At 33.9% G+C, this 26173-nt stretch overlaps 1 protein-coding gene across 1 annotated transcript in view; it reads left to right on the top strand.

The window, feature by feature from the left end:
- The window catches only part of LOC308654852 (bifunctional heparan sulfate N-deacetylase/N-sulfotransferase 3), a gene marked incomplete at its 3' end in the record, with an annotated part of 134839 nt that overhangs the window by 60007 nt on the left and 48659 nt on the right, over window positions 1–26173 (top strand). Inside the window, exons 4-5 of the mRNA XM_081304544.1 lie at window positions 10984–11169; window positions 15059–15187. Of these exons, the coding sequence (XP_081160670.1) occupies window positions 10984–11169; window positions 15059–15187 (315 nt within the window). The remainder of the gene's footprint in view (window positions 1–10983; window positions 11170–15058; window positions 15188–26173) is intronic.

The raw sequence follows: 26173 nt of genomic DNA, 5'->3' as shown, positions 1-26173 counted from the left end.
TGTGTTGTGGTCTATTCGATTCTTGAACTTGAGGAGAGTTTGTTTTATGAACGTCGCAGCGCCATTATTTGGTGCATAAATATTGATAATTGTTATGTCTTGTTGGTCAATGGTTCCTTTTAACAGTATATAATGTCCTTCCTTATCCCTTTTGATTAACTTAGTCTTGAAGTCGATTTTATTCGATATGAGAATGGCCACCCCTGCTTGCTTACGAGGAGCGTGAGCGTGGTATATTTTTTCCCAACCTTTTACCTTGAGCCTGTGTATGTCTTTTCCAATCAGATGTGTCTCCTGGAGGCAGCATATTGTTGGATTTGTTTTATTAATCCATGTTACCAGCCTATGTCGCTTTATTGGAGAGTTTAAGCTATTAACGTCTAGAGTTACTATTGATATATGGTTTGTACTTCCTGCCATGTTTGATTATTTATCTCTTTTTTTTCCCCCTAATTTAGATTGTTTCTCCATGATTAGCTTTCCCCCCGTCCTCTGTCTTTACCGAGGCACTTCCCGCTGATGGTTTTGGTTATCGTTTTCCATTTCTTCCTCGTGTAGAGTTTTGCTCAAGACGCCTTGCAATGCTGGTTTTCTGGCTACAAATTCTTTTAGCTTTTGTTTGTCATGAAAGATTTTTATTTCGTTGTCGTATCTGAAGCTTAATTTTGCTGGATACAGAATTCTTGGTTGGCATCCATTGTCTTTCAGTGTTTGAAATACGTTGTTCCAGGATCTTCTTGCTTTCAGCGTCTGTGATGAAAAATCCGTTGTCAACCTTATTGGTTTACCCCTAAATGTAATCTGTCTCTTTTCTCTTGTAGCTTTTAATATTATCTCTTTGTTCTGTATATTGGATAGCTTTATAACAATGTGTCTTGGCATTGGTCTACTGTGATTTTGTGTGCTCGGTGTCCTGTATGCATCTACAATTTGTATATCTGTTTCCTTTTTTATTTCTGGGAAGTTTTCTGTAATTATTTCCTTCAGCACGTTACTCATTCCCTTGGCATGAATCTCTGTGCCTTCCTCTATCCCGATGACTCGTAAGTTTGATTTTTTTAAATTATCCCAAATATCTTGGATGTTTTTCTCGTGATTTTTTACCAGTCTATCTGAGTTGGCTAGACTCTTTTCAAGATGATATATTTTGTCTTCATTATCTGACGTTCTGGCTTCTACTTGCTACACTCTGTTAGTGATACTCTCGATTGAGTTTTTAATTTGGTTTATAGTTTCCTTCATTTCTAGAATTATTGTTTGATTTTTTTTATAATCTCTATCTCCTGATAAAGATGCTTAACTTCTTCTTTTATCTGTTTATGTAATTCCTTTTCAATGTGCTCTTTAAGGTTCCTTTCCATCTGTCTAAGGTGTTCCTTGAGTTCTTTATATGGCCATTTTTCTGATGACTCCAGGTCCTCCTGAATATTTAGGCTGTCTTTCATTGTTTGTACTCCTTTTCTTCCTTGCTTTTTTATGCTCATGATACTTCTTGTTCTGTTTGACTGCTGAGTTACTGTTTACTCTTATAAATTTATTTGATGCTTGGGAGGAGAGGTATTAGAAGGGAAGGGAAGAAGTGAGTAAATAGAGTGAGTGTAGGCAGGTGGAATTCAAGAGAGGGGGAATAAGAAAATTGAAAAGAAATGAAAAGACAAAAGAAAAGAAAGTGAAAAGAAAGAAAGAAAAAACGAAAAAATAAAAATTTTAAAACAAACAAAAAAAATTATAATGATAATAGAAAAATGGAAATTGGAGTTTAAAAAATAATAATAATAATAGAATAAAAAGAATTAAAAAAATTGAAACCGTTAATAAGAAAGTTAAAGAACAACAACAACATCAACTACAAAAAGTGAGAATAAAAAAAATACTAATAATAATCATTAAAAAAAATAGTAATAATAATAAATGCAGTCATAGAGCTCGATTAACTTCTCTTCCAGTAGGTGGAGCTATGCCCACTGGGCCAGGCTTCTCTTCGTGATAGGTGGGAACCAATCACTGTGCCTCAGCTCTTCTTCCCAGACTGTGCGAGTCTCCAGTCCTGAGTGTCTAGGTCCTTCTCTTGTGGTTCCTCAATCCAGGCCCCACTCACCTGTGATGCTTACCACATTACTGGCTACACGCCGGGTCTGCTGCTCCTGGGAGCCCTGTTTTCACGGATGCCTGGGCACACCCTTTCCGTTTGCCTCCCTCGGACCCTAAGTTTGTAGGGCTTGGGGCTGAGGACCCCCAGCAAATTTGTTTGCCCTTAGGTAGCAACTCCCCTGGTAGCTGGTGCAAGGGACCTCTGTTGTCAGCCCTGGTGGGAGCGATAGCCGTGGTTCTGCTCCGCTAGTCCCACGTCACTCCTGATTCCCTGGGTCTGGCTATGGTGCTCAGTTGGCTTTTACCTCTGTGAGATCAGGTGGGCCGACTAGTTATTTCAGCAGGATCGTTAGTGCTGAGTCACGAGAAGCAGGCGATCCGGGGCTTAAATGCAGCAAATTTGTGCTCAGTGTGTGTTTTCTGAGGGGCCCAAAGTGTACGCCCTAGCTCCACGTCAGCTCAGCATTGCCTAGTAATCCTGAGCAAATAGGCTTTAGATAATTTACAGCTCCCTATGCCCTCGCAGTTGAAGAGGTCAGAGACTTGATCCCTCCGCGTCTGCCATCATGTTAGACCTCCTCAATGATATTCATGTTACCCTTACAGTTTCCTGGCATAAGCAAGATCTTGGGGTTATACAAACTGCTGCTTCTGTTTCCAGTCCAGTTTTCTAGAACTGAAATCCTGCTGCCTTCGCCTCCACCTCTGGTCCGCGCTCTTTGGCGCCGCGCTTGTCTGCGACCTTAGCAGCGCCGCCGCGGGGGGCCCAAGCGGCTGGCGCCGCGGGGGGCCCAAGCGGCTGCCGCCGCGCCTGACCCCTCGCAGAGGGATGCCGAATGACCCCAGAGCAGGCTATGCCCCAAGGTGCAGCAGGGAACAGGCGACCGAGGCACTTGAGGCTGTGGACCTGCCTTCGGAGGACAGGGTTCGGCACGCAGCCCAGTTCCAGTCTCTAGCTGCGGTAGCTGGACCGTGTAGACAGGGCCATCACGACAGCATGCAGAAAGCAAATGGTGGCTCCCGCGGAGTGGATTTTCGGCCCCGAAACTACAGCCCCGCCAACAATTCCAATCCACTAACTCTCCCTGTATAGACAATATTAAAAAAAAAAAAAAAGGGCGGGGTGTACTGAGCTTTCTTTGCCTCAGGTACTTACAATCCACTGCTGATTGCCCATTCAGCTTCTCTGCCGGGAGCGAAGTGAAAGAGGAAGCAGATGGGTGCAAAGCGCCCGCGGTTTTGAGCAGGAAAGCATCCGGGAGCCAAGCCTCTCTTTTTCAATCTCTTTGTTTTTTCTGCTGCTTGGCCGGGTGGTCCACTACAGATTAATGGTGAAAGGAGCTCTAACAAGCTGGGTGAAGTCTCTTTTAAAGCCGCTGTTCTGAGCACTAGGCTCAGCACTTCAGCTACCCCCTTACGCAGCGGCCATCTTCCTCCACACTTCTGTTTCATGAGTTAATATGTCTTTCCAGTTCCCAGGATTTCATTATTAACACTTTTAACGCCTTTATCTAAAGATTTTGCTACTTTTGTTCTTGTAACCATGACTTTTGTTATCCGAACTTTTATACAAAGAACATCTCATTACTAAGTTTTCTCAATCCATAGCAATATCACCAACTAAGGAAACTTATCTAAAGCCTCAAATTCCAGTTTTTATTAGATTTCATCTAATAGACAAGATTGATGGACTCATTGACCATATGTATGGATTTAATTTCCAACTCTCAGTGACCCTGGAGGTCCGAATAAAACTCATTGTTCCAATAAAACTCATTGTTCCTACCCTGAATAAAACTCATTGTTCCTACCCTGTGTGTGGCTGATACTACCTACCTCAAAGCCCCATCTCTGTACTGACATGGTTCGTTTTTCTGGTACAGTCACATCCCATGGAATGGCATACTCATAAATGATCTCATGTTCCCATCATGAATAACAAATACATTCCCATTACTAGGGAAATTCCAAAGATTTAAGGAACCAGGAATGAGGAAGACTAACCAAATTCTTTATTACACCATAACTGCAACAGAAGATGATTTTAAATAGTTAAACCAAATCCACTAAAAACAACCTGATCATCATAGTAAGTTTTTAAAATACCAGCCAGCAGACAGAAATTTATATTATGAATTAAAAGAAGACTTCAGGGTTATCTATTGTCCAAATCTACAAATAGTAACTATATTTATATTAAACTGCCAAGCACATTTTAGGAGGTTATTACTTCCTTAAATACAATGAAATTACATTGTACACGTTTATGTAACTCATGGATTACATTAGTGCATTTATATTTAGCATCTGAATATAAGATTATTTCTAAAACCACAAAGATTATGTTGAAGAAACAGAATTTTAAATCTTAACCTAATTGATTCTTGCAGAACTCCTCTATTACACAACCAAAAAAAGAAAGACAAATTCACTAGTTGATCACATCTTTCAAGATTTCATTTATCATGTGAATTATTCTAATATTTAACAATCTTAGCATGCAGTACTAAACCTTAATTCTCTAACCTAGAAATAAATTCAACTTGCCCAGAGCTGTATTAGGTTTTGTTCAGTTTCCTTTGAACAGTAACTTTACATATATTGGACCACATTTCCATTAGTCAGTGCCATTCTTTGTTTTCCTTAGTCACAGCAATTGCTATAGGACTCCTACCCTTGGTGCTGGTGGCCCCCCAGGTCCTCATAAGCTTAAATCTGTGTATCGACCATTTCTTTTACTTTAGGAAAACAAAATGAATTTAGAAGTTTTAAAGTATATCTTGTATTCAAGAAAAGAGTTTTATAAATTTGTTTTCTTCAATATATATATATATATATATATATATATATATATATATATATATATGAAGGTATATATACATACATACACACACATATATATATATATATGAATAAATATACAAAAAGACTACACCTGCACACACATACCTATGTGTATATATATGATATGCATATGCATATATAAACATGTATGCATATAAATGTATATATACAATATACACATATACAGTACCATATATATGTGTGTGTGTGTGTGTGTGTGTGTGTGTGTGTGTGTGTGTAGTATGTGCAGGTATGAGCCTTTTTATGTCAAAAGGTTTGAATCTCATTTTCAAACATGCTCCTATCATCTGAAAAATATGTATAATTTTCTTTGTGAAACAATCTCTCAAATAGTCATAGTTCTTAAGGAAGCCATTTGAACAGTCAAAGCAAAAAAAAAAGATTCTTTTCCTAGAACCTACTGTAAAAATAAATTGTGAATGGAGGAAATATTTAAACCCACATAAATTGTAAATGTGAATTTACATAAATTGTAAATGAATTCTTAATACTATGAGACAGTTAACCAAAGGATGAACCTCTACATACTGAGAAAATGGGGCATTCCAATCAAAGTGAAATGCAGAAAAGCATTAAGAAGTATTTCTAAATTATGTTGTAGTGAAGTTTAAAGTTTTTTTTCCTCTGTAGAGTGAAGAATATTGTTTGTCTATAATTGATCTTTTTTTTTAAATTACATTAATTTGCATACTTGATAATTTGTGAAATATAGAAAGAGTCAATGGGTCTTCTAGTCATTAATGGAAATTTAAAAGTTTCTCTTGTTTGGAAAGATTGAAATACAATAAACATTAAAAGCAATGTGTCATTCTTAATTACTATTAAATGTTTAAATAAATGCCATCAAAGATAGTAATAAGCAATGATTTCTTCAGTAATTAATTATATTGCTTGATTACCTGAATACTGATTTTTTTTTGTTTTAGTATATTGGAGAAAATTTAAAGTACTACAAAATCACTATTTACTTGATAAAATTTTATTTTAGCACTAACTACTTAGAAATATTTGGATGATAGTTTAGGAAAATCTAATATTTTTTAAATTCCATATAAACAAATGTGTGTTTTGCACTAATTTTTTTAATTACCATCTCAAAAGAGTTTTTGATTATTACTTTTAAAGGCATCACAATTTCCCGGATTAATTACCATATGTTCATTTTTCTGATAAGTTTACAGTTTAACTGAGGTAATTGAGAATTTGCAGTTGAATTAACAGTTTACAGAGGTAATTGAGAAAGTGATAATTCAAATGATAGAGAGATGGCCAGAATTAATCTACACAGTCATTCACTACTATTTGTCAAATGCTTATGATAGCAAGACATTGGAGAGATAGCAGTGAACGAAACAGAATCCAAACTTCATGGAGGTTATTATTTAGTGTCAAAGAGAGGCATTTGGTAGTTATTTATACAAAAGAAATAGGTACTTTCAAACCAAGTAATATACTAAGAAAAACAAATGAATATTACTAAAAGAAATCTTAATGTGTACTTCATTTAAATTGGGGCTTGTCAGTAAAGGATTCTCTGAAGATATGATAGGATAAATTACCTAAAAGATATTGTAGATTTATTCAGGTAAAGAGATGGAGGAGCATTTCAGGCTGAGACAAACACATAGAAGGGTAAGACAATAGGAAAGTGCCTAGTAAATGCTATGGTTTAGATCAGATGTCCCCCAAAATCTCATGTGTGAGACAATTCAAGAAAGTTTAGAGATAAAGTGATTGATTTATAAGAGGTTTACCCCAATCAGCACATTAATCCCTGATAGGGATTAACTGGGTGGCAAGTAAGGTATGACTAGAAGATGTGGGTTCCTGGGGGCCTTCCTTTGGGGTTTATATTTTGTCCTGGTGAGGACAACTTTCTCTTCCATAGCTGCTTTCCTCCAGTACACATTTCTGCCATGGTATTCAACCTCACTACAGGACCCAAGAAATGGAGCCGGCTATCTACGGACTAAGACCTCTGAAATGATGACCTTACAAATAAACTTTTCCTCTTCTAAATTGTTCTTGTCGTGACTTTTGGTCACAGCAACAAAAAAGCTGACTAAAACTGTAAGTTTCAGGAAAAGTTTTATGTGACTAAAATATAGTGAAGGAGAGAGGAAAAGTTATACACAATTAAGCTAGATTGGGAAAAGGTCATATCTTGCAAAACTTTTGGCTGTGCTAGAAATTTTGCATTTGATGTGCAAGGGAAAATTATGGAAAAATTTTGAAATGAAAGTAAGATAATATTATCAGTGTTTTTAAAATATTGCTTTGGCTGTTGAGTACAAATGGATTGGAAGGAGACAAGAAAGAAAATGGGTAGAATATTAGGAACTTGTGCCCAATGGTCAAAAGATAAGATAGTAGATTGAACTAGAATGATAGTGATGACAACAGAAATGGATAAAAGTGGATAGATTTAAGATATGTGTTAGAGGCAGTACTGAGAGAATATGCTAATGAGCTGATTTGGTTTAGGAAAGATGAGAAAACAAGATTTTGACACTGTTATCTAGCTGGTTAATAATTGATAGTGTCTTTGATTAGAAACCATGATGAAAGAGCTGATATTGGGGTATTGAGACATTTTTGAGATTTAAAAATTCTATGGTGTTCTAGGTATTTATACCTTATTGTCACTTAGCCCTTTGCCCCAGTCTTTCGCTCCATGAAAATCTTGACATAGATTATAGTGTTCCTGGATCTTAGATGCTACATTTAATCAAGGTCAAATGAAAAAGCATAATGAATATTTTAAACTAAAATATTTACTATTTTAGACTGTCTGCTCCAATATTACAAAACAGTATGTTCTTAGTCTCCAATTAAAAAACTTGGAAGACAGTAATCAGCCAAGAACATAGTATTATGGCTAAACTTAGTGAAAAAATGAGTCTGCTTTACAGAGTATACTGCCCATAATATTAACTTTTTTATTCATTAAGATTTCAGGTTTTCTCTCTCATATTGAATGAAAATTTGGTGGGAAAAAATTTATGCTGCATTTATCTCAAACTCATTTAAAAGAGAACTCATCAATTTTCGGTGATTCACTACTTGACAGTGAATGAGAGTTTTGAATATACGAGGAGGGAAAATGGATCCAGGAAAAGGTAGTGGGGTAGAAGCCATGGTTTGCCACAGAAATCTTCTAAGACAGAATCAAAAATCTATAGGAGTAGAAAACACAGCCTATCACTTTGGGCTAAAATAGGTGGCCCAGAGTATTCATAATTTCTACATTATAATTGAGTAATAGGATCACAGCATATAAAAACAATGTAGGTAGGGTAATGATAGCAACAATAATGAATAGCATTCATTGATATGTTTCAGAAACTATATTAAATGTTTTCCTTATATTAATTACATGAAACCCTTTGAGGTAAGTACACTTTTATCATCATGTTTGAAAATAGAACATGAAGCTCTAAATCATAAGTCATTTCACCAAAGTTACATAGATTGTAAATGGGAACATGAAATGGTCAGGTATATGAGTCCAGGATTGTAATTTTCTGCCACTGTGCCACACTGCACCAGCACACAAAATGATGAAACTTTAGTGCCACAAGATAGAAAGAAAAAAAATGAAAACATTATTTATGTTGGTTGCCAAATATTGTTAAACAATCCAAAAGAGGAAAAAAATGTCTCTGTTATGTTAAACCATCAATTTACTATATAGAACTTCTGAAGACAAAGCTGACTACTTACCGCAATGTAAAACTATTTTGAGATTTTGATTAATGTAATTTCTTACAAATCTGCAGGCATTTGAATTTCACACTATAGCTCCAGTTTTTGTGAACTTCATCCTTGTTTTCTTCTTCAAAATTTGTTTTAATAATGATGGACATTCATTTTCTTTCATCTTTGTTTTTATTGCTCACCCTTGTTCTTAAATCACTTTGGTTGAATACTTTGATGATCTTTTCTAACACAAATTATGTGTTGATACGTGATTCTTCATTTAAAACTGCTTTACTTGAGTTTGTAAAAAACACTTTAAAAATGAGAGAATTCACCTCAATTTTGGTGGAGTTATAGATGATATAATAATAATTGCATAGTTATATAAACTTCTAAAAAGGTTTCAGATAAAATGAAGAATGTCAATTTTTCCTTCTCATCCTTTAGCAACCCATCTATTATCCACTCTACCTCTATAACTACCTATTCTCTTTCTCTTAGCAGCAATGTGTTGGCTCTCATTTGTAGTGTCCTTAACAATACCTGACTGAACTGAGTTATCAGCAATGAATAAGCTTTTTAAGATAAGATGAGGGGCTAGGATTGTGGCTCAGTGGTAGAGAACTCACCTAGCATGTGCAAGGTCCTGGGTTCAATCCTCAGCATCACATAAAAATAAATAAATAAATATTTTTTAAAAAGACAAAAGGGACATTATAATTGATAGGGGAAATGTATACAGTATACAGGAAAAGACTTGAAGGAAACATGAAAAATTGGCGTGGCAGTGAATGCTAATAGGAGATGAAGTTGATAGTCTGGGACCAAATTCTGAGTCTCTGCCATGTAAAGAAATATGAAAAGGTACAAGGCTAATGGCAAACCATTGGGAGTATATTTTTCTTCTGTATTCAGGTGCTTCTTGTACATCCTTGTCCTTTTGTTATTATTTAGGCTGAAAAACAAAACTGGCCATATTTGACTTTTTACATATCCATTTGTAGCACATTTCTAGAGTTCAGTCCCTTTAATAGCGTAACTGGTTGTGTATATCTGAAGTTGTACTTTGTCATGAAGAAAGCCATGATTAATTCAAAGGTAGCTTCTTTAAGTAGAACCTTTGAAGATTATCAAGCAATTAAAAAATGCAAACAACAACAAAAAATTTATTCAAGAAAAAAATATGCATGTTCACTACTGAAGGATACTTTTTCTAAAAGAGATTTCATCTTTTGTGCCTGTGCAGTTTTCCTCTATGCCAAAGAGCAATATATCATGATCAAGGGACTGCCACAAGTGGAGAAAAGCAATTACAATTATACACAGTTGTCCCAAATCCCTTCTAAAATAATCCAGATTTACATAGATTTATTTTTGGAATTGACAGAATCTTAGCAGGACCATTTGAAGTGAAGTGGTATGCAACTCAGACCCTGTCTCTAAATAAAATTTTTATTTAGCCCTAGTTTGTAAATAGGGATGAGATGTGGGTCAGTGGTCAAGCGCCCCTGAGTTCAATCCCTAGTACCTGCCCCCCCACCCCACCCCCCAAAATGAAAAAGGTATTGCAACACGTGATTAGTTATTTCATGAGTATAGTGTGTGTGTCAAAGGTGGTGGAGAGAGAAAGATATTGAGAGACTGGTATTTATTTGGAAACATTTATTAAATTGGACTAATTTTATATATAGAATTTCACTCCAGAACAACAATTTCTGAGAATATTTGTCTCTTTCAGCACTGTCTACTTTCAGAATGGGAGTCTCTGCTTCAAAGTAAACTGCTCTGTAGAATTTTGCCACATTATTTGATCAAAGACCTGCCCTTCTCCTGAGACAAAGAATGTTGTCTATTACTGGCCCCATGCTGAGAGACCAATAGAAATGTGACAGACTTGATAGAAACTATGTAGCAGACAAAAGCCTGTCATTAGTCTTAGTGAGCTTGGGATGTTCACTGTTCTGATAAATATTGGTTTTATTCTGTGGAGCCCTGTAAATATTGTTTGTAACAAGTATTTGTTTTTAAATTATGGAAGTTTTAAACAATTAAAAAATGTGGCTATGACAGGATGTGCTGAATGGAATTCCATGCATTGTCTGCCCCACCCCCTCTCAATCACAAGTGTATGGAGATCAGGACTGGTGAAATGGCTACTCTGCTTCCTAAAGTCTAAAGGTCTCAATATTTGTCACTTTAACTTTACCAAATAATAAGAAATGATTGATTTAAACAAATATCTTTGTGGTATATTGGAAAGTTCTTGGGTAAAACATGGCCAGGTCAAATCTTCCCATATTCTAATTAATGTTTACTTGATCTTATTAGGAGCATGGCATTCCTACTGACATGGGCTATGCAGTGGCTCCTCATCATTCAGGTGTCTACCCTGTACATGTACAGCTTTATGAAGCCTGGAAGAAGGTTTGGAATATTAAAATCACCAGCACTGAAGAATATCCACATCTGAAACCAGCTAGATATCGGAGGGGCTTCATCCACAAAAACATCATGGTGAGCTTCTTCTGGTATGCATTGAGTACAACTAAATCTTCCAGGCTTACATTTCTCATTTGAAGCAGTATAAGAAGAGAGAAAAAAAGTTAAAAGCATAAATGTAAGAAAAGCTCTATGCTGTAGAAAGCACATTTGTCATATCTAAGCAAAGGATTTCTCAAAGTCACTTCTTTTCAATTCTTCAAATCTATTTATTTATTTATTTTTCTACTGGCACTATGGCTGGTAAGCCGGCACTGATGTGACAATGTAAGACAGTATTACATCAAATTGTCAAAAAAGTTTTAAAAGCCATCATTTCTTCAAAAAGTTATTTGGTAGGTAAAACTGACACCAACCTGATATATGCACCATCTCTTTTATAAGCCAGTTACACTGAATTTTTTCTTACCATGGCAAGCTAAAAATAACTAATCTATTTGCAGCAAGAAGCAACATGTGAGATCCTACATAATTATTAACTGAGGATAATACAGAGAATAAATGACAATGTTAATTAAATCATTACTATCAATTGCATAATTCTCTCCAGAGCTTCTCTGTTTTGTTTTGTTACTTTTATTCACTGGGCAAATGTATATTGTCAAAATATTCTGCAACCTTATACTTTGCAGGATGCCCCCCAAAGGAAATATTAAAAACCTTAATTTTTCTAAAGTACCAAGAAAAGTACCAGTGAAGATAACAATGGATCTACTAATTTAGACTCACATACTGGGAAGAAAGACTGAAAATAACATGATATGATGAACCACTGCAACTCTAAAGCTTATATGTTTGAACAGATATCTTTGTTTTAACCAAGGTGTAACTGACATTTTTAAAGACAGTTTTCTAATGTCAGTAAAAATTACAGGGGAAATGACTTTTAACTTGGATCAGCTCACATCTTGACATTTCTCTCAATTAAAAAAAATGTTATAAATGCTAGATGGAGATATAATGGTCACATTTTATCCCAGCCTGCCCTTCTTCGTTATTTGAAATGAAATTACTACCCCTCAAGTTGCCGGTTTTCAGACCAGAAAGTTTAAAAGCATTCAATACTCCCTGTCATTTTAAAATTGTAGACAGTCTTATGACAGTGAAACTAATTCTCTAAAGACTTTATTTAATGTTGTTCTGTTTTATTTCTGTTTCAATACTGACAGAAAACTTGCTGGGATATGTCCCTTGAGAAATGTTCATTTTCTTTTTCTCCTGAAAAAATATTTTACCTCTATTATAAATGCATGAATCTTGCAGGTAATAAAGCCTTTAACAGATTTTGTGTTTTGATAGAACTATCCCTGTGGTCCCACTTTTGCATGGAAACCTTCTATTTTGGTTTATAGACTCTTGGATGAGAGTTTTCTAGTGAGAAATGTTCAGAAGGCAGTTGATTATGCAACAAGAGAGACACGACACTTCTAGGAGCCAGCCAAATACAAATACAGGTGGAGACCACAATAGCCAATATACCAAAAAAAAAAAAAAAAAAAAAGGAACTGAGGAGTGATCTCTAAATTCCATCAATAATTCCTTCTCTAGCACAATAGAGCCATTTCAAGAAACATCTTCAGTGTCTTGTATTTTGTATTCACTAATCAGAACAGTGGCCTCTGACCCTTATCAAACTCCCAATTATCTCTTTAACCTCTTGTGGTTGTCCTTGCATTCTCCTAGGGTTTATGGTGATGTTTCTACTTGCATCAGGAGTAACCCTTAGTTGCAAGGTAAAGCCTGGCCTTTCCTCTTCAACAAATCTTATTTATTTATTTATTTATTTACATTTTTCTCTATTTAATATAGAATTATCTGAGCAATAAATTCTCAAGGACAACTCTGTAGGCATTCTGTAATTTTTCAAGTAAAATAATCAAGTGAAATCCTAAAAGTGATTTAGTTAGTCACATCCTTGTAAAATGTAACACAACCTGGTATATAATCACATGTATTTTCTTATTTAACTTTTGAATATTTCTCTTTACTTGATGTATCTTAAATTTTTCAAGAGTAGAAAACATATCTTTTTATTCTCATATGGATTAGAATTCAGTTTAAATAATATTTTAAAAATAAATTATATATATTTATGTATGAAGACTTATCTTTGCATATATATATATATATATATATATATAGAGAGAGAGAGAGAGAGAGAGAGAGAGATACACTTTATATTTTCCTATATAAAGATATCTTTATATAGAAAGATAGCTATCTATCTTTAATTTCCAGGAAATGATATTTTTAAGAATCATTAGGAAATATATTTAATTTAATCATGCTTCTTTTTTTTTAGTGCTTTTTTGGTGTTGTTGATTTTGTGATTTTGTGCAGTTTTATGACATTGTATAAAAGCTTTCAAACAGTCATCACCAAATGATGACTCTCTGTGATTTAAACTTGTTCTTTAAGCTATTGTTTACTTAAACTACTAAGAAAACAACAACAGAAGAATTAATATACTTGTAAAGTTTTGCAAAATATGGAAAGTCCTGAACAGGCTATATTTTGAGAGCATATACTGAAAAAAGTTTGCTTTAATAGTTAAGACAGTAAAAATGAAGATCTAGGGCTGGGGATGTGGCTCAAGCGGTAGCCCGCGCGCCTGGCATGCGTGCAGCCGGGATTCGATCCTCAGCACCACATACAAACAAAGATGTTGTGTTCGCCGAAAACTAAAAAAAAATAAATATGAAAAATTCTCTCTCTCTCTCTCTCTCTCTCTCTCTCTCTCTAAAAAAAAAAATGAAGATCTGCTTGCTTAGGGCAATAAGCAGAAAGCCTGCTTGTGTTAGATGCTGTAAAATTTGTAGCATTCCAAAACATATTCATTTATTTTCTGCCATTTCAAATGTACAGTGACAAACAGGTTGTCATGAGGTTATTATATGATACTAGGATAAAAACTGTACTATCTTGAACATCTTTACTTCTTTTATAATTTCACTGATATTTTATCAGGAAATCTATAAAAAATTAGTCTTTATCACAAATGTGTATAATTGATGAAATAATGATTTTCATATACAAAGCATGAAAAGAAAACCTTTACAGTAGTGACCATTTATCATTTTGTTTATAACACTCTCTAAAAATTGTGAACCAAATGGGTAAATTCTTTCATATGTTTGAAATTAGTGGGTTTCACACCTAGAATTTTGGGCAGCATGATGTAGTCCTTTCAAGAACTGATTTATGCTTCAAATATTTGTTCTACTTTATAATTTAATTTCCTAAGAAGCACATTAAGTAATTTAATAATGACTATATTTTCTAATGCTTGAGTACAACTTGGCAGAAGGTATTAATCTTTACATTTTTTGCCTACTATGATTACAGTAGAGCACAGACAATTCCAATATTTGTAAATTCTCATTATTACTTTTTATTTTTTAAGATGTTAAAACACACCAGGCGCGGTGGCTCAAGCCTGTAATCCCAGGTTGGGGAGATTTAGGTAGGAGGATTGTGAGTTCAAAGCCAGCCTCAACAATTTATTGAGGCCCTGTTTCTAAACAAAATATAAACAAGGGCTGGGGATGTGGCTCAGTGGTTAAGCACCACTGAGTTCAGTTCCCAATACAAAAAGAAAAAAGAAAAAAACAAGATGCTAAAACATATTAGGTTTCATAATGAAAGTACTGACTTTGACACTTACAGTAGAAAAGCAGTTAGAATAATTCAAGCCTATTTTAGTTGTAAAATATTCTTTTAATTTTCTTCACTATTCATTCTCTTGTAATAGCATCCTGTCTTTCCCAGAGCTTAAAGTATTTTTCTGGACCAGAGTTAAAATTGACTAATGACAGCAGCTTGTATATCATCTTTTGTGAGAAAAATTTCAACCAAGTAATTTGTCGAGCGCAGTATTTTCTTCACTTGGTCATTTTTTCTTCAGGTTCTTCCAAGACAGACCTGTGGACTTTTCACTCATACGATTTTCTACAAAGAATATCCTGGAGGTCCTAGAGAGCTGGATAAGAGTATCCAAGGAGGTGAACTTTTCTTCACTGTGGTACTCAACCCAGTAAGTATTTGGAGTTACTCTTCAAATAAACAATGAAAAATGACAGAAGCAGGTAAAAATTACACTTACATGGACAATAGGTTCGGGTATTTATCAGCTGAAGAAACATGAAGTTCCAGCTCTAAAACAATAGTGGAAATGTGAATGGGATCACATCCAAAAGTGGGGACTCATTTATTCTAAAAGCAAAGGTGATATGAGGAGCTTCTCGCAGAAACATAAAAATACTCCAGAAGATCAGAATTTAGGGATTTTTGTGTTTTTGAAGAAAGATTTTTCACTTATAAAACTCTCCTATTTCTATTAGAGGCCATTTTTTTTGCACATTGTGAACAAATTCATCTATTAATTTGTTTCCTACTTAAGCTGTAAACAAAAATATTTGTATCTGATAAGCATGAAGGAAATGAATTAGATAAGCAAATATAGTCATTATGCCTACCTTCATGTTACATCGTACATTGCTAGATCACAGAGTAGTCCTGTTTCAGGGAGTCCTCCTCTTCCTCCTTCACATCTTAATACCATGATAACAGTACCCAGTGAAACATTCTGCACATATTTCCCTTGAGACAAGTATTATAAAGTTGTTTAAAGATGGAAGAACTAATTTAAGTAAGCTGTATAAGGAAAAGCTGTTAGTGATTTTTTCCCCAGAAGGGAAATCACTAACATAAAAAGTAAAGTTAAGTTTATTTATCAGATGTATAGGTTTGCCACTGGCATTAGCAGTGTTCAAAATGAAAAATGCAAATTATCTCTAATGTGGATAAAAAAAACTACCAGGATAAAAGTTGGATAAGATAGAAATAAACATTAAAATTTGAAAGACTACTTTCATGACTTCAATTTTACAGGTTCTACAAATTAAATTACAGGATTTTTTAAATCACCTACTCCTATTTAGTAATTATATCACTTTTTAACCCTTAGGAAATGAGATAACTCATATTTGGGAAAAATCTTCAGGTGTGTTAAAAAAATCAACATACTTTGGAACAGTGTGGCATGTTCCAAATGCCACATTTTCAAAAGGCATTTTGGAAAGTTTATCAACCTTCAGACCAAAAAGCATAAATAATTCTGATTTACATATTAGAAATAACCTAACAATCCTAAGTTACCTGTTTATTTATAAATGTAACTATCTTTTGAGTTATATGATATGACTCTTTTCTTTAGAAGAGAGCCAGCTATGCAAATGTAAAAAGAGTTAAACAAATATCTAATTATGAACCAAAGATTCAGTTAAAATACTCTTAAAATGTTAACATTTTTAACAATCTATAATTGTAAGGCCTTTTATTTATGAGCTATAAAATTCTTACATTTATATTTCCTCTAGTGATAGGGCAATAGGACTATGAACCATTCTAATTGATCAGACTCCTTAGCAAACCTCACTGCTTTTCAGACCTTGTCAACAATATTTGGCAATTTTAGTTATCTTGATGAAGTGATCCATAGGAAATAAAGTAGTTGGAGGACTTTACAAAAGCACTCTTTCTTGGTTCAGAAAATTTTTAGAAGATAATTACTTCCAGATAAATACTCAGACTCAAAATAAGTGACAAACCTTGTCAGATATTACAAAATAGACCAGGAATCTAAACCCCTCATTTGGTGTACCAGGTCCAGTTCTACTTACCTGAAGATTTGTGGTTGAGAAGTCTAAATTAAACTCAACTGAGTCAAACAAAAATGAGTTTTGCAGTTGTTAGTGATGTCTGCCTTCAGGAAGTGATTGAGAAAAATTAGCATGTTTCCCATAAGTTCTCATACTGAAATTAAATGTTGGAATAAAAAGCTACCAGGTATCGTGAGGCATACTATTAATTTAGCAGATGATACTCTTTAATTTTTTTATTTGTTCTTTTTAGGTATTCATGACAGTACAGTGAGTTTTGCCATATTATACATATATGGAGTAAAACATTCTAATTAAGATCCCATTCTTGCAGTTGTACATAATGTGCAGTTACACTGTTCCTGTATTCATGTATGAACATAGGAAAGTTACATCCTATTTATTTTACTGTCTGTTCTATTCCCTTCTGACCTTTCTCCCCTTCATTCACCTATGTCTAATCCAGTGGAATTTTATTCTTCTCTTCATTCCCTCACTCCCCACCCTGACTTTGGGTTAATATCCACCTTCAGAGAGAACATTCAGCCTTTGGTTTTTAGGAATTGGCTTATTTAATTTTGCAGGATATCTCTAGTTCCATCTATTTACTGGCAGATGCTATAATTTTGTTATTCTTTATAGCTGAGTATACATGTGTATACATGTACATGTCACATTTTCTTTATCCACTTATCTGTTGAAGGGCATCTAGGTTGGTTCCATAGCTTAGTTATTATGAATTAAGCTTCTGTAAACATTGATGTGGCTGTGTCACTGTAGTATGCTGATTTTAATTCCTTGGGTATATACTAATAAGTGGGATAACTTAGTCAAATGGTGGTTCCATTCTAAGTTTTCTGAGGAAATATGATACTTTTTATTAGATTAGAATAAGAATGATAAATGTATATTTGCTGCAAGAAAAAGTAAGTTTTAATTATAGTAGATTTCAAAGATGACCATTGCAAGATCATGTAATACACCAGACCTCAATTAGTAGTACTATTTTCTGAGAATGCCAAATGAGGTTGTTCACTGAAAAAATTCAGATGTGTGCTAGAAACATGAAACTTAAAAATATTTATATACTTTTCATTTTAAAACAAAAATATAATAAAGACTTTAATGAAGTTTTAAATATCTTGTCATTTGTCAACATAATATCAAAGTTTTAGAATAATTGATAAGAATTAGGGTGACAGATGGTTGCAATAAAATCTTTTAGAGTTAAATTGGAATAGATCACAAGAAAGATAAAAACCTGAATGGAATAACTTTCTAAACTGAGGTGTTTTACTGTTAGCAAAGTACTTTTTCAATAGCTAAACAAAGAAATGCCAATCAAGTAAACTTAATAGAAATAAAAAGTTACGAAGACAAATGTTAGCAATGCCTAGGGGAGAGCAAACCTTGCCCATTTTTAAATGAATATTCCCCAAATCATAGACTTGGAAACCTCAGATGTGGGTTAAATGCAAGTGTTTGAGTAATAAATTTTTAGGTTAAGATCCACCTGGGAAGTGGACACATCAGGCTATCTGACCTGGGTCCTTTAAGAATTTAGTTCTGGTTCTTCTTTTTCTGATTCTGAACTCAACTGTCAAGATACTTATCATGATTTGCTTTCCTTCATAGTTAATACTATAGGGAAAAATGTGTTGATCACAGAAACTATGATAATAATTTCCAAATTAATTTTATAAATTGTCTTTTAATTGATAAATATTTCCCATGCCGTCTAACTGCCACAAAAGAATCTGCTGATTGCACAGATTCCATATTAATTTCTTTTCTAATTCATAATTCCCCATTTTAAACTAATAGATAGCATCTTATTTTTATTTATTAGTTTCCTGGGGTTTACTAATTTGATGCTGTCCTGAGAAATGGACAGTGTCAGTGTTTAATTTCCAGTTCCACCTGTTTTAGGAAGATGATCTTAGGAAGATATTATAATATTTAACATGTCTTCCTAAGTATGATGAATGGAACCATTCCAATTTACATAAAAATTTTACTATTGTGGCACCATGTAATCATTGTAGATATTCTAAGCAAAGATGTTGCCTTCTTACTTCACTGTTCTAATTTCTAACCACAGATGTTCTAGTCTTTGTTTATGCTCCTTCTCAGTAAACACAATTTAGATATTGTGTCATTAATAATTGATATCAATGGAATATTTTTGCCTTCTTCCAACATGCTTGATAATAAAGTCAGTACTAGCTTTATTTATTAATAATAAATGGTTTTGTATTGCCACATTTCATCACATTTGCTTGGCATCCCTGATAGCTTAAGAATATTATACTTCCTTCCAGATTGGCATCACACAAAACCAGTAGCTAATATTTTATGTCCACATTTTATTAATTTTTTTCTCCATGTTTTCAATTTGCCATACCCTCATTACCCTTTTACTTGCATTCCTGGAAGTTAAATCTAGGTTGTGTTTCTCTTATTAAAAGAAAAAAAAAACAAAACAAAACAAAGACATGCATGTGAATAGAGTGAATATCCTATTATGAGAAGATAGGTGGATTACAATTAAGACAACAAAATTCATAAAAGAAGATAGCTTATATAAATAAAAATTAACTCACATTGAAGAAAATGTAATTTATATTTGTATGTTTAGTATGTGTTTGACTATAAAAATTATCTATTTTTTTTTGCCTAATGGAAAGTGTTTGTTTACTTACATGTCTTTGTTGCAAAATAAGTAAAGAATAACAGCCACAATTTTAGACAATGGGAAAGTGATACCTGAACATACTTAATGATGGAAGCTCTCTAAGATTCTTGATAAAATTTTTTCTTAATGCATAAGATACTACAGGGGAAAGAACTCTGCATATTTATTATGTGCTTAATGTGATTGTAATGATCAGACAAATTTGCAAAATTCTGTAGAGTAAGGAAAAAAAGATAAAAATTGAGGACCTCCTATGGTCAAGGTTTCAGAAATAAAAATGATTCCGGAAGAGGTGGAGGAGGAAGAAGGGGAGGGAGAGGGGGAGGAAGAAGGGGAGGGGGAGTGGGAGGGAGAGGGGCCAGAGAACTCTTTTGTTGGTCATCCAACAAAAGAAGCCTCTCATTTTGTTTCAATAACATCTTCTGCAGACTCACCCAAAGCACTTCTTATCCTGAATTCTAATTGTGAGTGCTATTAAGATGTTTTTGGTCACAGAGAATGTGTCTTTAGTATCCCAAAGCATTCAATTCCAAAAGTATCCCAATGTAATACCTATACCTTTTTTTTTTTTAATTTAACATCTGTTATTGTTAAAGGAGGCAGACTGGCTTTTCTAATTATCTGGTATAAACAGTAAATCTGAAAGGAAAGGAAATATATGTCCTAGTAAGATAGTTCCCCATTAAAAATATAAGTAAAACCTGTTTCTTGAGTTGACTGGGGATGAATTGTGTATTGTTGGGCACTCTTCACTTCTAGTTGTTTTCCTATATGGAGACTTGATTTTGTTGAGTTTCTCTGGTTTCGGGACTATCGGCTTAAACAAATTACTTCAAGTAATAGGAGTGTGGGACTCCAGAATGCTGAACATTCAGGTATCACAGGACCAGAAGATGTTGAGTCCCAGGCAGCTCTTAGACCCATGGAAATGAGAATTGCTGATTTTGATCTTGCCTTAGTACTTTAACATGACTATAATGCCTGCCATCTGTGTGTGTATTTGTATTCCTTCTCTCTCAAAAGTGCTTCTTGTTTATGGTTCATGTCCCAGTGTGATTACATCAGATGTACTCTGTATCAGAATTCAGTTTCAATTCTTACTGATGACTGCTTCATCCTCTTGTGGTTTCTTAGGCAAATGTTCAAGCTAGGCAATCTATTTGGGTTAGCTCACCTTTTTTAATCAGCTCATGTCAGTCCTGCCCTGCTATGAAATGTCTGCTCTGGTAATTCCCAAACCTTTCTAATCTATGACTAAGCAAGTCTGCCTAAGGGATATTCTTTCAGCAAAGGGGCAAGCATTATGGCTACTTTATGGACTAAATCTGAATCATGTGGGAACAGTGTGGTCTTCAGACAATTTCAAATGGAATTATTTTGTGTTATCAGTTTATCAGAGATAGAATTAACATTTATTCAATTCTAGTTATTCTCTGGGTTATAGTTTGTGTCACACTTACCTCACAATGTGGTTGTTTGTATATATATCTTTCCTACCATATGAGAGGGAATTCTCATTATATAAAGATTTGTATGTCTCATTCTTTGTGCTTTGCACTATCTAAATCAGTGTTTTTAATGCAACTAAGAGGTCATTAAATGATTTTAAAAGATTAACTCAATGCTGGAAGAGTTGTTTAAGGGCATGACTTGATTTATGGCATATACAAATGTGAATAATAATAAGGCTTTTTTAAAAAACTAAAACTTCATTCTGGCAGATTACCTGCTTGCAAGTAAATGAAATTTGAAGCTCCGAAATATAAGTGGCCTTAGGTTTTTAGTAGGCTCTCACAAGTGCTTACTTTACATGCCCAAGGACCTAGATTTGATCTCCAGCACCACCACCACCCCCCCAAAAAAAATAGAGAGAGAGAGAATACTCAGATAAATAAAATTAGAACTGACAAATGATTTTATTTGACTATTATGTAAAACTTTAAACTAACAAATTGGATACCTAGAAATAATAAGATCCTAAGCTCTTCTATCTACCAAGATTAAGTGATAAAAAAATAGAAATTTATACTACAGAGCAATAGTAACAAAAACAGCATGGTATTGGTACCAAAACAGGCGGGTGGACCAATGGTACAGAATAGAGGACACAGAAACCAACCCACAAAACTACAACTTTCTTATATTTGATAAAGGGGCTAAAAGCATGCAATGGAGAAAGGATAGCATCTTCAACAAATGGTGCTGGGAAAACTGGAAATCCATATGCAACAAAATGAAACTGAATCCCTTTCTCTCGCCATGCACAAAAGTTAACTCAAAATGGATCAAGGAGCTTGATATCAAACCAGAGACAAGGCATCTGATAAAAGAAAAAGTTGGCTACGACCTACATACTGTGGTGTCGGGCTCCAAATTCCTCAATAGGACACCCATAGCACAAGAATTAATATCTAGAATCAACAAATGGGACTTGCTCAAACTAAAAAGTTTTTTCTCAGCAAAAGAAACAATAAGAGAGGTAAATAGGGAGCCTACATCATGGGAACAAATCTTTACTCCTCACACTTCAGATAGAGCCCTAATATCCAGAGTACATAAAGAACTCAAAAAATTAGACAATAAGATAACAAATAACCCAATCAACAAATGGGCCAAGGACCTAAACAGACACTTCTCAGAGGAGGACACACAATCAATCAACAAGTACATGAAAAAATGCTCACCATCGCTAGCAGTCAGAGAAATGCAAATCAAAACCACCCTAAGATATCATCTCACTCCAGTAAGATTGGCAGCCATTATGAAGTCAAACAACAACAAGTGCTGGCGAGGATGTGGGGAAAAGGGTACACTTGTACATTGTTGGTGGGACTGCAAATTGGTGCAACCAATTTGGAAAGCAGTATGGAGATTTCTTGGAAAGCTGGGAATGGAACCACCATTTGATCCAGCTATTCCCCTTCTGGGTCTATTCCCTAAAGACCTAAAAACAGCATGCTACAGGGACACTGCTACATCAATGTTCATAGCAGTACAATTCACAATAGCAAGACTGTGGAAGCAACCTAGATGCCCTTCAATAGACGAATGGATAAAAAAAATATGGCATTTATACACAATGGAGTATTACTCTGCATTAAAAAAATGACAAAAGAAAGGGGGAGAAATGAATTACAGTAGAGGGGGTAGAGAGAGAAGAGGGGAGGGGAGGGGAGGGGAGGGGGGATAGTAGAGGATAGGAAAGGCAGCAGAATACAACAGACATGAGTATGTCAATATGTAAATCAGTGGAAGTGTAACTGATGTGACTCTGCAATCTGTATACGGGGTAAAAATGGGAGTTCATAACCCACTTGAATCAAAGTGTGAAATATGATATATCAAGAACTATGTAATGTTTTGAACAACCAATAAAAAATATAGAAATTTTGAAAGGACTTATAACTGAGAAAGAGACAGAGTCTGTAATCAAATGCCTTTCAAAAAAAAAAAAAACCCTCAGGATAAGACAGATTTACTGATTAATGATTAATTCTACCAAATATTTAAAGAAGAATCAATTGATATCAATCTGCAATGAACATAAATATTAAAATTCTTAAAAATAATACCTTCAAACCAATACAACAATGCATTAAAAGGTCATAAACCATGACCAAGTGGAAGGAATTCTTAGAATGAAAGGATAGTTCAACAAAGAAAAATCAATTGATATGATGCATCACACTGACGGAAGAAAGTGTATCATCTAGATGTAGCAAAAGCATTTGAAAAAATTCATCTTATGTTCATGGTAAAAACACTTAACAAAAGTTTAAAATAGAAGGAAATTATCTCATCATAAGTGCCTTATTTAGAAAGCCCACAGTTAACATTACTCTCCATGTTAAAAAACTGAAAATTTCTCTCTAAAATAAGTGACAAGGGAAAGGTATCCACTGTCACCATTTCTCTTCAACATAGTTAGACAAGAAAAAGGAAATATAAATTGGAAAGAAAGGAATAAAGTGATCCCTATTTGTAGGTGATGTAATCTCATTTGTAGAAAATCCTTAAAAATCAACCAAAAAACAAAATAAAAGTAAAAATGAGGTCCCATTAAAATTAATCAGTTTGCAGGATACTAAATCAACATACAAACATCAATTGTTTATGTACTAATAACAACACATCACAAAACAAAAAAAAAACAATCTTACTTATAATAGTATAAAGAATAAAATGCTTAAGCAAGATAGTGAAAGATGATACACAGAAGACTGTAAAATATTGTCAAAAATTAAAGACACCAAAATAAATAGAGGGGTTTCCCATGTATTGATTTAGAGGCTATTGTTAAACTGTCTATACTACCCAACTAATCTACAGATACTCAATACAATCTCTATCAAAATTTCAATAACATTTTATAGAAATACAAAATTTTAAATGCATATATAAACACAAATGATTCAAAATAGCTCAAATAATCTTGAGAGAGAACAAAGTGAGGGCATCACACTTCCTAATTTTAAAAGATATTATAAAGTTTCAGTAACTAAAGCAATCTGGTTCTGTTATAAAAATATATAGACCAGTGGAACAAAGCAGTCCATAAGTGAACCCATTCATGTGTGTGTGTGTGTGTGTGTGTGTGTGTGTGTGTGTGTGTACTTTTTTCCCACTGATCTGTGGTTGCTCATGGTTTCTGTAGGTCAGAATTTGGAAAAGACTGCAATAGGTGATCCTGGGTTCAGGTTTATTATGAGGTTGGATTTAGGTGGTAACTGCAGCTTTAAAAAAAGGTGCCTGGAACAATTTTGTGGAATGGGGAGTATTCACTCATATTTCAGTCAAGGATCTCAATGAACTGGTGGTCATTCTAACGGTTATGTGCTTTCAAGGGAGGTATTATTTCAATTACACAGATAACTTGTTGATTGAGATTGGACCTTCTGTTTTCTAAGATAAGTGGGTTTGTTAACCTTTTCTTTGTAAATCAGTATTAAGCAGGGCTTGAGTATCTTACACTCAGCTTTGGCACCAGTGAGCAGAGTAGGTCCTAGCAGAACAAAGGAAGGGCATCTCTCTTCAGTTCTCCTGCTGAGTTTACACTGTGCTGCCATGCCACATTTTTATAAAATGTCAATAATGTTGCAATAATAATAAAGGTCTCACCAGAAATTAGACATTTGGTAGACATTAAAAATCAAGATTTCAAAGAGTATTATCAAAAATTCAAGTGCTTTTTGCAGTTGGCATTAGTAAAGGGAATATCCACATGAGATTCTCCATCCATAGCAAAACAAAGGCTTCGACATTCATCTGGAGTAAACAGGAAAAATGCCAGAAATGCTTGGCTAGCAACCCTTTGGAGTCAAACCTTGATTCTAAAATTGCTATATTTCCACCTGGCAAAAACGTTTGTACTCTGGAACACTATTGTAACCCCACTTCTAGGCATCTATCATAAGCAAAGTGTATTAAATACAGAAAAAGTATTAATTGTGATGGAAAGGAAATGGAAACAAATTGAATATCCAACTAAAGGAATAAATTATGTCTACTTAATAAAATAAGTATGTAGATTTTAAATGCATGCTTAGGGATACTTTGGTTTTATAATTATGACATACGTATAAAATATAATATTTTACATAGTGTCAAAATTTTGTTTCAGAAACTATACATAAAAATAATGAAATGATTCATCTTTGGATGTTGAAAGTTGATTTTTTTTTCTTTCTAATTTTCTGAATTTCACAATTTTCTTTAATGAGCTTCCATTACTTTTTATAACAAGAGGGTAAAGCATTAATTTTAAAAGTCCTTATTAAGAATGATTAACCTTGTCTAATTATTATTATTTACATTCTCAAAAAAGTGTTTCTTAACTGAATTTCTTAATATTTTATCTATAATAATTTGATGTTAAATCATATGCATTGAATTTCTTCAAATTTCAAAACATTAATAACATCTAGAAGTTCACTGGAGAAGAGATAAATACTAGTAATATTTTGACTATCTGTAATCTCTCTTTTCCCTGTAAAACTATATAGACTGTAGTCAAGAACAAGGAAAAAAAGAAAGCCAAGAAAGGCTTTTTGAGAAGAGAGAGAAGGAGACCAAGGGAACTTACTTTATGCCTGGCAATGTGTCACATGATGTTCTAATGACCTTATTTAATTTTCACAATAACTCTATGAGATGTTTTTATATATTAACTTATTTGACTGTATCAGCAATTCTGTGAGGGATTTTACAGATGAGGAAACTGAGGTTCAAAGAGATTACAAAATTTGACCAAGAAAAGTTCTGCACTATTTTTACTGTCACTGCTTTGATATATTCATGGCCCACACAGAAAGCCTTAAATAACTATTTTTTACCACAATTTATCCACATTTCTTACATTGATTTCTTATTCTAAGGGATGTATTACATAAAAAAATAGCACATTAGGGAAAAGAGAGGAAGAATGCTAGAAAAATAGCAGAGGAAAAGCCAATGAAAACAATAAATAAATAAATATAAATAAATAAATATATCTCTATATATAATATATCTTGTAAATATATTTACATATATTTATAAATATAAATATATTTATATTTACATATAAGTACACATATAGAATTATTCATATATGCATGTTTATACATGTGTGTATATACATATATGTGCATATATATAAATTTTATATGTACTTAATAGAATAGAA

This window comes from Spermophilus citellus (assembly GCF_964194105.1).
Source record: "Spermophilus citellus genome assembly, chromosome: 8".
In the NCBI taxonomy this organism is placed as follows: domain Eukaryota; kingdom Metazoa; phylum Chordata; class Mammalia; order Rodentia; family Sciuridae; genus Spermophilus; species Spermophilus citellus.
This window is presented reverse-complemented; position numbering and strand designations above follow the sequence as displayed.